The sequence below is a fragment of the Pomacea canaliculata genome, linkage group LG3 (genome assembly GCF_003073045.1).
Source record: "Pomacea canaliculata isolate SZHN2017 linkage group LG3, ASM307304v1, whole genome shotgun sequence".
Classification (NCBI taxonomy): domain Eukaryota; kingdom Metazoa; phylum Mollusca; class Gastropoda; order Architaenioglossa; family Ampullariidae; genus Pomacea; species Pomacea canaliculata.
The window spans coordinates 22,305,565-22,317,132 of NC_037592.1; the positions used below are offsets into that span (position 1 = coordinate 22,305,565).

Consider the following 11,568-nt stretch of genomic DNA (forward strand, 5'->3'; position numbering starts at 1 on the left):
TTTTGTCTATAAGGGTCCAACATTTATTTGATATTTCTTTGGCCAATTTGCTTAATTTTCTTAATACATCTGTCATAGATGTTGATGAACTAACAGAACTGTTCATCTTACATAAAGACAGGCTGGAAGAAGCATTGGCAAAAAAAAGAAAAAAAGGGAGAAATAGAATTATTGCAGCAAGTCACAAGTGCAGACAGGGGCATCCTGCACCTGATACAATACAGCCGTCCTGATGTTTTTATATTTTTCAAGAAGATAGAGTTTATAGTAGCTTCATAGTAAGGTACACTTGTCCATGTCTGGCTTCAAATCACTTAAGATGGTCACAGGTGAAATTATAGAGCTTACAATAACTTCAAAAAGTGCACCCATAAAAGACTTCAGCTACAAATGTTTCGGATATTTGCATCCTTTTGAAATGCTTTTAAAAAGAGGACTGAAGTGTTTGTAGCAAAATAATAATAATACTCTTCTAGAAATGAAGTATGACATATGGTCTTTTCTTTTGATGGTGGAAATTGATGCTTAGAAAGTTGTTTCCTCATTAATGTTTGTTAGAGATTCTTAGTATAATAGCATACTCATACATTTGTCTTAACTTTTTTCCAAGCCACTTGTGTTCGTCTCCTTCCTAAATTGATATCTGGATTTGGGTATAAAAGATCCAGGCTTACAGAATTTCTCGTGTACTTTAAAATTTGTTTAAACACAAGTCCATGCTTTGTACTAAACTTTGCTATGTACATGGTTCACCATGAACGAAAGCTGTATATGTTAACCTCGAACCGCTATGCTGAGTGATTAGGGCTGCATTTTAACTGCTAAAAAAAATAATAATTTTGTATATAAGGATAAACAAAATGCAATGACTCCATGTACTACTGAAAAGTTCTGGGTAAAGAACGATGTTGAATGCTATTTATTGCTTCTTGTTACCAGATATACCTAGTAAGAGTATTTTGTTTGAGAAATACTGTCTTCATGATAAAGAGATAGAAAATGTCCATATTTTATTGTTTCTTTGTTGATTTTGTGACAAAAGATTTTATGTTGCCTCTATAAAAATAGATTGTTTTTATGATTTCAAAGAATGTTTCGCAAAGAGATATGTCAAACATGCTATAAGCTGCTGTTCCATCATCAGACTCTGAAACACAATACTTTTACAAAAGTAATACCTACATTTTTATCAACTACAAAATGTCTTGTGCACCAACTCTCCTTCTGAGACAATTGTTCTGCATGTCCACATTTGAAGAAAATGAACCACACAGTGTAAATGAGTTCTCCTGTTCACGGCCTGATGAGAGGATGAAAAAACAAGATCAAGAATGACAGAGTCTGTTCAAAGGAGGTAAAGCATTAAATGCAACATGGTTCTAGATCAGCCTCCAAGGTGTGCGCACTGATACTCTCTATACCTTTCTAGTTTAAGCCATTGCTATGGCATTTGGTGTTGAGCAAACAATGGCATTGGCAAAGGGGAGAGCTACCAGAAGGAGAAAAAGTCATGAAGGTAGGAACTAAAGTGATTAAAAAAAGATGTCTGACATAATCTGTGCAAATAGGGCAAAGGTACAAAAATCCAAGCGCTGGTCTTCGATGCACTGTAAGGAACAAGCCACTACAGTTTGCACCAGTGGCATATGAGCTGGGGAGAGTTGTGGAAGATTATTTGGGGGGAATACTTTGCCCAACCAGTTCTCCACCCACTCACTTCAACCAATATTTGAGATATAAGTCTTCACAAAGTACAAAATATATAGGTGAGAAGAGAGAGAGAGGGCTGAAATCAGGTGTGTTAGGGAGAGGGATGGCCCTGATAGGTTATAGATCTTTGCTTTGGGCATGCCTCTGCTTGTGCAATAAACAAAAGGACTTGCCAAGAGATGGCTATAAACTGTGGTCGTTCATCACCTTTTTTTTGCTGTTTAATCCTCTCTTGAGATGGAGACCAAAGTTGCAGTCTGGTAGCAGGAGGAAGAAAATTCCATTTACAGTAATCGCACCAAAAGCTTTCAAAATCTGAAAAAAGAACATGAACATTTGATGATAATTCTTAAACAAGAAGGATAAGATGCAAGACACTACAGTGGCAATGTTGGACAAGACATTGTCACGATTTTAATTATAGAAAGTGAGGACTTGGGACTGTTCTCTTTACAATCCATTAAGGCTTCCAACATACCTCCACATTTTTCAGTTGGGACGTATATCAGGATAGTTTCTAATTAAATGTAAAAATAAAATATTGTTGGATGCTCTGAGACAATAGTATGGAAAGCTGCTCGTGCATTGTCCCAGAAACATGTAGAGCATTAAATTCATCAAAAGTGGCCATTAGATGTTGGGAACAAAGATATAGGCACAGAGGGTGGTTATAGCCATATTAATATACTTCTGTGAGATTTTACCCAACTAAGCATTAATGATCAGTGCCATTGGTAAGTTTGACCTCCATTAAACATTGCACATAATGTGGTGGTGAGTTTAAGAAAGCTGTATTATTGCAGCCATATATAAAAAGCATTCACCTATAAATGTGTCCATTACAATCTGTCATCTCATTATTCTGCAGAAACCAGACAATTAACTTTCTCTTTTTTTATTTCCCACTCCGAAATGTGTAAACATATAACAACCAAGACCAATATGCATAGTGAATAGATACAGTGGAGATGCCACAATACAGTGAAGTGTCAAAATGACAACTTGCAAACAGTATCTTAAAAACTGATGTAAAATCTCCATATAATAGAATACATATTAATTAAAACTTATCACAGTGTAATTAAAACAATAGTTAAGTAATATTCAGGCAATAAGTAATATTGCAAAACACATTTAAAAAATGCTTATGCAGTATTTATATTGGTTGATGGTTGTGGTGGTAAAAGAGATAATTTTTTCACAAGCAAAATGTATAATTAATGCGACTCTCGATGTTAATTCTTTATATACTAAAGGACATCTATGAAAACAGAAATGTGATTTTTACCATACAGAGAAACTAAATGAACACCCAAACAACCCATAAACTGTTAAAGAACATCTGCCTCAACAAAAATAAATGTAAACAAATCTTGTGATGGACAAACTGAGAAACAGTAATTAGGACAATTGGAAAGAAAACCTGTCAACTATATACTGGATAGAACAACTGAGCAACAATAATTAACTTTTGTCAGCAACTGTGGGAAAAAATTTTATTATAATGTTATAATCTCATTATTTTCATCTTTTGTTGAATTTTCTGACCACACAGCACCAAGTGCTCTCTTTTTCAATAATAACTACAATCATCATCATTATTTGGGAATTCTATTTAGAACAATAACATTTCTGTGAAAATTTAATTGCATATACGTTAAAAGACTGGTTTTAATGCAGTTAATTACAGCACAAAACAAACTTTGTGATAGGTCAAGAAATGCTTAAACATTACTTTGAAAAATACTATATGTCTTACTGTACTTTACGAAAGAACTCTATTCAACAAAGCAGTAGTGAATTAAAGAAAATCTTTATTTTCAGAATGTCTTGATAGAAATAGTTATTTATTAGTAAATGTTAAAAGAAAGATGGTGTCAAACACCAGCATATGCATTATTGTAGAGACTGTACATGCATAACAAAATAAAAATGAAATGAGACGAGTAAAATATAAAAAATCAGGTGAAAATTAATATGTATATGTATATAAGTTTATAGTATTGATTTTTATGCCAAGGCATTCATTAGGTGAGGGGCAAGTAATTCTATTTTAACTTAAACCAGAAAAATAGTGCTGATAAAAATATGCTCCCTCTTCATACATGCTAAAAGCATGCCCACTATTTACTTTTGTGAAAAGCATTCTTAACAAAACACAGTAAAGTTGGGGATTCACTTGGTCAAATTTACAGTGACACTAGAAACTAGGTTTGGCCAGCTGTGATAGACCAGCCCCACATTTTGGGCACACAAATGGGACTTTGGTAGCACACTTGTTTTACAAGCTGTTCCTGTCTGAAGCTAGTTAAAAGAAGGCCCTTTATGAATAAATTTCATTGACAAATATTTCACAGCTGATTTATCTTCTACCAAATACAAATATTTCTTAGCACTGTCCGTCAGAATATGTGCTTTAGCAAGGCAACTTTTTCTTAAAGTAAAAGAATTCTTCCATTTTGGAAAATAAAAGTATACAATTCAGATCCAAATGCAAAAAGTTTTCTAAAGTGTCATATGAAAATACTCCTCAAATGTAATGATTCTTTCCAATATATTTTCAGAAGTGAGTTTAGACAAAGATTATACAGCACAAAGATTGATTACAACACTTCTGGAAGTTTTTGTCCTCAAGTGGATACAGAATTGTTGACTACAAAAATGACCATGCTGAAAAAGAAGTCATGACAATGTTGCAAGCACTGAAGTGCAATTTCTGTGGTGGTTTGTATATTGCCATCAAAAACAAGATAACAATTTCTTCTTAGGAAAGATAAGTGTTGAATTCTTCTCTGAAGTAATACAGATATCAAATCTTACCAGAGAAATTATATCAGATCTTAAGGTCTGGGCATTGACTTTAATTGATTAAAACTATATATTCATATTACACATAATATTATTTCACTTTCTTTCCCAAAGAATTAAAATACCAGTATATTTATTCTTTAGGTTAGACCTGTACATTTATAGGTAGGCACAGATCAATAATACATTTATGCCACAAAATAAATGTCCAAATTTTAGTTTCAACCTTATTTATGGTCTGCGTTAGTGTCTACTTGATACTGGACCCAACTGCTTGTTGAAAATATGCTTTTACATAATCAAACATGTATTCCTGATCATTTTAAGATTTTTGAATTGAACTTAACAGCTGGTTCTGGCTACTGACTATAGTCAATGTGTACCCCTACATTGCTGACAGTTGGTGTAACAGTAATATTACACTGTAAAATCTCCATGCTCTGTGTATTCAATTTAAATTCACTTACTCCATAATCAAATATCCCTTAGGAGTTGTCAGCTGGATTTATGACTGCCTGGATTTTGTGAAAAACTTGTCGTCGAAAGTTCAGCATTGCCATCACATCCTTCTGTGCGAGGGCATCTGCAAGTGAGAAAAACTGTTGTCTACTTGACACCAGAGAGAAGGTCAGCTTGCATTCCTCATGCACACTGGATCATTTCTAGTGCCATCTGCAAGGACTCTGTCATTGATGTTGCTCCTGGGTACAGTTTCAATGTCCACAGACTCCTCTTGACTTCGCTGTGATCATCTGACACTTTGCTTACCTCAGGAATGACAACCCTTTCTGGCAGCTGCCACTGTTGCAGAGCAAAACCTACAGTCTTGTGAAGAAAAGGCAGACTGGCTAATTTGGATTGTGGCACTGATGTTTTCAGGTTATCAGAGATCGCAAAAAAGATTGTAACAAAATATGATGCACCCTCTAAGAGCACAGATACAGTGTGGAGAAAAATATTTTCTGGAACTACCAGAGTTTCTCGGCACTGCCCATCACACTTCAGCCACTGACAGTTGCTGATGATAGAGCCATCTCTAAACACCACAGGTATATCAAAATGGCAATACTCAACAATGCAGTTTTCTGCCACAGATGAAGACCTTGGAAGCACTGAATGCATAACACAACCTTTGCTTAAAGAGCCTGCTGGAAGTGCAACATCTGTGTGAGAATCTGGAATGTGCTTTTTTTCTGTTTCAAGATTCTCCCCCCAGCAGTTGAAAACATTTTTTTCAAGTGCAAGCTGATACTGGAAATCCTTGTCTTGGCAGAAGTGATGGATCAGCTCTTTGGTCGTGCCGATATGGATGAAACGGGAGGCATTCATGATGATCAGACTAAGATTAGTTTTTTGCAGGGCATCAAATGCTTGCTTGCGAACCTGTATCAGTTCACTGGTCATCTGAGAAATATTTGAAGTGTTGAAGATGTAGGCATCACTGGAACGTTGACCAAGAGCTTGCAAGAAATCTCCATAAGCATCTATCTCACAAGATATGCTACCAAGTGTCTGTTTCAATTTCAACAGCTTCCTCATTACATCAACTCCAAAGTAGTAGGAGCTGTCAGTGTAAACAATATCCCCATCCATACAGATACCATCAGCAAATTCAAAATGGTTATCATCAGATTTCAGCAGGGCTCCTCTCTCTTTCATCTTTTCATCAGATGGCTTCTGCAACACTTCCAGACAGTTTGCTACTAACACATGTTTTTTGGTGTCTAGCTTCTCAACCTCATCTATGACGTATACTCCATGAGTTCTTCCAATGCTAATAGGAGATGGATGAGCCAATGCTGTGAAACCCCTTGCAGGCACAGACCAATCATTCTCTTCACCCAGGTCATACACTAGTATATCGTCTGCACATACCAGAAAAATCCCAGGTGCAATGATTGACACAAAGGGCCAATACAAGGCAAGTTTGAGATCAAGCATTTGATAAATTGGCTGCCCATGAGGAACAGCTGAGAAAATCTTTCCTAAAATGGTGGCATTTGGCATTCTCTGGCTCCACCCTCCAGCATGGATGAGCAGTATCTTCATCTGGAAAATCTTTTCTCCATAAAGATTATTCAGAAATTCCAGGGCCACAAGTGTTGATCCACCATTGCCTGTACCGAAAGGAGAAAGCAAAAGATTATGAATAATAAAGAAATTAAGAAAAGAGAAAAATAAAAAGACCAAAATAGCAGTTAAGGGCACAGTAGCTAAAACGCCTTTTACCACAATAGTGAGACTCATGTGCTACATGTTTGAATAGTGGCTCCAACCTCTCTCCTATGTGTCACATTTGTTTACAGGGCTGGTTGTTGGTGGTTTTTTTCAAGGTACTACGATATTCTAATACTCTATGTGTGTGCATGTTGTACACTGTGTTGTGTGCATGCATGTAAGTGCATGTGTATATGTTAGAGCATAAAGGTGCATTCGATGTCTCTTGCACCTGTATGTAAAGCACTTTGAGTCCAGCATTGATGTAAGAGACACTGACACTACATAAATACACTATTACTATAATAATTATTATTATAGGCAGTATGTGTAGACCTAAAGCAGATGAGTCAGTTGCAAACATGCAGTTTTTTTGCAGTCATGTGCACACAGCAAACATGTACAGCCATATACACATTAGTCTTACCAATCTTGAACCCTGGAGGGTCAGAAACCAGATGAATTGGAAGATCAAGAGGAAGTTCCTTGCGAGCAATCTTGTCATCCACTTGCAAGCGAAATGCTTCTTTCTGAACTTCATCAGCTGTTGTTATGACAACTGCATCCCACATTGGTCTAAGCCCCTTTCTACAGCTCTGACCTGCAAATGTCATTGAATATTTGGTTATGCTTGCAACCTGCATCTAAGAAACAGTTTTTACTACTCAAACTTTGAAACGATTAATGTCTGACTAAAGATTTCAAACAAATGACACAATTTCGTTTTAATAATAGTATGCAAAAATATAACTGCATGGTGCTTAAGGTGAAACTTGTTGTCTCTTTTCATTTCTGTGTCCATAAAATTGATCGTTTTATTTGCAAGACTTAACTGCTATTTAATGACTTTTTAGTTTACATTCCAATGTTTTCCATAAGCACGCTAAAGTGAGTACTGAATAGTGATGACACGTATCTTCATTAACATCTATTACCTCTTAAAGTTTTATATTCCTCTAAGAGACCTCTCATGTACCTGGCAATACCTCCTGATTCCATATTTATGTAAGTATGCAAATAACATGAGAGGAAAGCGCCGTATTTGTTAATTATACACGTTCGATGACATTGGGTGCGAATTGACAGTAACTCAGGGGAAGTAGGCGTGAGTTCAACATTTAGTAGCTTGAGAGTACCGTCCCTTGTCCCATAAGCAATCATGATGGAGTTTAACTATTGACCTATTAAACTATTAAAATATTGTATGCATTAATTTAATACTTTGAGAGTTAGTGCGGCAATGCTCACGGTTACATTTTCAGTGTCTGGAATTTAAAAACTATTTGTGAGACTACCAAAATGTTCAAATCAAGATAGCTAAGCCTACTCAGTGAATGCTTTGAGATTTTCCCCAACCCTGTATTGACCCTACCAAAGATACTAATTACATTATTACTGCATGTATTTTGTTATTTTGATCCTACTTCATTAGTATTATTAGACTTTTAGATTTTTTATTATTCATTTTTACGTAGCTTAAAACATGCTTTGTTTTTGCTTTCCATATTGAGACAAGTTTACATTGTTTCCAAAAATACCGATCACCAAGCGCCACGCAATTTTATATATATATTTGGTTGTCTCCCTTTGACCAACAGCTGAGGATTTTTCTACTGACTTGGTAAAGATCTGTGTAAAATACTATTTCTCGCAATTTGGGGGAAATACTCATCTTCCATTATAATGATACACGTCTAAAAACATCAGCAAACACAGAAGGAAGTCAAATTTGTGATGCCTCGTTTGTCTACATTAACACCAACTCTTCCACTGGCTGACAACGTAAATGTACAATCCTGATGTTGTTGACCTTTTCCTGTGCACAATGTATTTGGAGAGAAAAAGGCGTGGGGACATAACTAGTTCTGAGCTTTAACTAGTCATTAACAAAAAAGCTTCAACCCACTACACCTAGCTTCTCTTGGACATGTTAAAAAAAACCCTTTACACTCCAGATAAAAAGTATAGTATTCGCTGGAGCTTTCGACCTTCTTCAGCAACTAAGAATGCTAACAGTTGGTGTCCAGCGGTGTCTATTGAAGGAATGTATATGGTCTCTTTCACCGTTCTCTGGAACCACTGAACTTTGCGGTTCAAGATGATGACATCCTCCGGGGAGAAAACATATACTGTTAAGCAAATGTTTCCCCACTGGCGAGGATCCATTCAATGTTCTTTTAGCTTTTGTTTGTTTTCTCTTTGTTTCCCCACATAAGGCGGTTACAGTCATGGCACTTGATATGGTATATGGATTTTTAGAGATTATTTATTCGTATAAATGACGATAAAGCAATTTTACTGCATAATTTACATTTTGAAGCTACAGATGGAAGAGTAAAGGAAATAGGGACACTGTGAGAAGGTGGACCACTGCAAATTACATAATGAAATAAATATACCGGCTACGATCATCCATGTCCGTTAAAAATTCACAAGGCAAACTAGCTCAGAATTATATGTGTAAGAAAGGATTGCGTTCACGGGGAAAACACACACGCACAAACAATAACAACGACCAAAAAACCAAACAAAACAACAACAACTAAACAAAACAGAAATTATTTTCCATTAAAATGTGTCTGTCACTCTTGATTCAAGTATTGTGCACAGTCATCTCCTTTCTTTTTTTCTTTCCGTGGCTGTTTACTCCTCCGAGTACTTTCGCATCCTCATCAAGCACACAAATTGAAGTTGTACTTTCAGGAAGTCGAGCCGGTACGGACAGTCTTAGGGACACAGCATTGAAAAACAAGTCGTTCTAGGTACTCTGGCACTGGCAGCTTCCACGATCAATTTTCCGGGTACGTGCTACTACAAACGAGTGCGATGAACCGCATGACGACATTCGCCTGCAAAATTCTGCGTTCAACGACCTTCCGTCTTTCCTACTCACCCACCCAGTCAATCGTTGCCACCCACCACACCACACGCACATACGAAAAGCACTTCGTTATCCCTCCTGAAGCACAGCAGATTATCTCTCCCCCCACCCCTTTTCCATCCCCGACCCCTCAGGCGCAGACAGGTGCATCATTCGTCCGTCGGCATCACGGATCTGCGCGAATGATGAATGCGTGCGCACCGCGTCAACTCTGTCAACTCAGTCGTTTCCGTGTTGTGACGTCAGTCGGACACGACTGTGGAGAGATGTAAACATCAACTACAGCCAACCACTCACCTTGGCTCACACCACGGCTTCCCCACCACCTACCTCCACCCTCTTCGTGTGTCTCCGAAGCAAGAGACAGTCTCGTTTGCACGCGTGCCTTCCTGTCTTTTTCTTGTAACCCTTTACGTGCTCTCTTTCATGTACATTCAACCTGAAAGGTTACAAAAACAAGAAGGATATGACCTAACCTCCGACACTTTCGAGATCCGCTGCTGCTATTCTCAAAATAAACAGGATTTATTTCGAATGGAAAACGAAAAAAAAAAAAGTGTTGGGGGGTGGATGGATGAAGTGGAGGAAGCACGAGGTACAGCATCATGCAACAGAAGTGGTCGTGTCAGAGATTTAATTGCATCTGGCGGACATCGAGCGGGTCATGCAGTGCGTTCTTTCTTCTTTTTTTTCTGTTCTTCATCTAATATCTCTGTCATTTCTCTAGCCATCTTGGTCAGTCACGCTCTTCATCTCTGAGTGTTATGTTTTATGTGTATAATTTTATATATAGCCGTCTTATCCCTTCTCTTCAAACAACGATCATCAAAGAAACTGGCCATTAGATCAACCTCTATCTCAGGTCATCGTTACATGAATATTTCTCACCATTCTACCTTTTTTTTTTTTGCGATCAGTTTCGAATTATCATTACCACTACAACCACCGCCTCGATCCTCCTCCTCTCTGTCCTTGCGGCTTTAATAGCTTTTAGTTTCATTCATGTACCTACATTAACAACTAAGCAATAGCACACAATTGTGGTTTATTCCAACAGTGTGAGGATGTACATCGCAAAGCACAAGAAGAAACCCGAACCATCCATTCATCAACAAGCACGCATGGCCTCACAGAGACGACCAACAACTAAGTGATGATTGGAAAGAGATTCCAGGGAAAGAAACACTTGTTGTGAAAGGGTCTTCTCCACTTTCTCCCCCACCCTAACTGGACATCATCTTGTCTTGTACTTAAGATCGGTTAGCACGATATGACAAAGAGAGAAGCCCCAATGTTGACGTCATTGCCCTCCGGGACCTGTCACCACCCGACTAGACCCGTAACCGCGAGCAATACTATAAAGTTCAGCGTGTTCCGAGAGAGAGGTACGTGCGTGCGTGCGTGTGTTTGGTCTATTTCAGGAATGGCTGCCAGGTGGAACGGTCCGTGACAGTTTATATGAGTGTGATGCGATCGAGACACGGCTTAAATTATGTACCCTGGGGGTGGGGCGCTTTACTCTGCGGCTTAAGTACTGGCAATATTTAAAAGGAACATTTTTAGCAGTGTGGTGTTTGTAAGTAATAAAATTTCTGATTGATGGATTGATATTTCAAGCGTGTCTCGAGTGTGTGAGGTTTTTTTTTTAGGGTGAGGGCAAGGGGGACTGGAGGCAGAGAAAAATAGGGTGTGAAGTAAAGGACACGTCACCTCAAAGAAAGGTGCACGGGAGCAAGAGGAACTTACAGCACTCTGCTTCATTCGTCACGAATGCTCACCTGCTAATATCGCACACGGACCGACAAGAAAGGTGATGTCGCCACATTTAGAAGTCCTCTTAATTTCAATGCAAATACCCGTGCACTTTCCAGTGCTGATCTACATCCCCAGGCATAAGGTCAACAGGTGTGAAAGAAGGAGGAATATATTAGAGAAGCAACACAAACACGCAC

General features: G+C 37.9%; 1 protein-coding gene across 5 annotated transcripts; it reads right to left on the reverse strand.

The window, feature by feature from the left end:
- Positions 1-270: 270 nt before the first annotated feature.
- LOC112558636 (fucose-1-phosphate guanylyltransferase-like) lies at positions 271-7,864 on the reverse strand. 5 transcript variants are annotated; one of them, XR_003098199.1, is made up of 5 exons: positions 7,671-7,864; positions 7,163-7,336; positions 4,986-6,635; positions 1,918-2,025; positions 271-1,300 (listed from the first exon to the last, which is right to left on the reverse strand). XR_003098199.1 is itself a non-coding variant. In XM_025229208.1 (3 exons), the coding sequence occupies exons 1-3, from the start codon at positions 7,732-7,734 to the stop codon at positions 5,161-5,163; spliced, it is 1,713 nt and encodes a 570-aa protein (XP_025084993.1). In that variant the 5' UTR covers positions 7,735-7,864; the 3' UTR covers positions 3,508-5,160. The 5 variants fall into 5 exon arrangements, 2 of the variants coding, with proteins under 2 accessions (XP_025084993.1, XP_025084994.1); XR_003098198.1 differs by having other exon boundaries at positions 271-2,025; XR_003098197.1 differs by lacking the exons at positions 271-1,300; positions 1,918-2,025 and adding an exon at positions 3,508-4,380.
- Between the last annotated feature and the right edge of the window lie 3,704 nt (positions 7,865-11,568).

Bases quoted from the DNA above. Each gene is read 5' to 3' on its own strand.
- LOC112558636 (XM_025229208.1), bottom strand. From the start codon at position 7,734: ATGGAATCAGGAGGTATTGCCAGGTACATGAGAGGTCTCTTAGAGGAA. The intron at 7,337-7,670 runs GTAATAGATGTT...TGACATTTGCAG, and splicing joins GGAATATAAAACTTTAAGAG to GTCAGAGCTGTAGAAAGGGG. The intron at 6,636-7,162 runs GTAAGACTAATG...CTTTCGGTACAG, and splicing joins CCCTCCAGGGTTCAAGATTG to GCAATGGTGGATCAACACTT.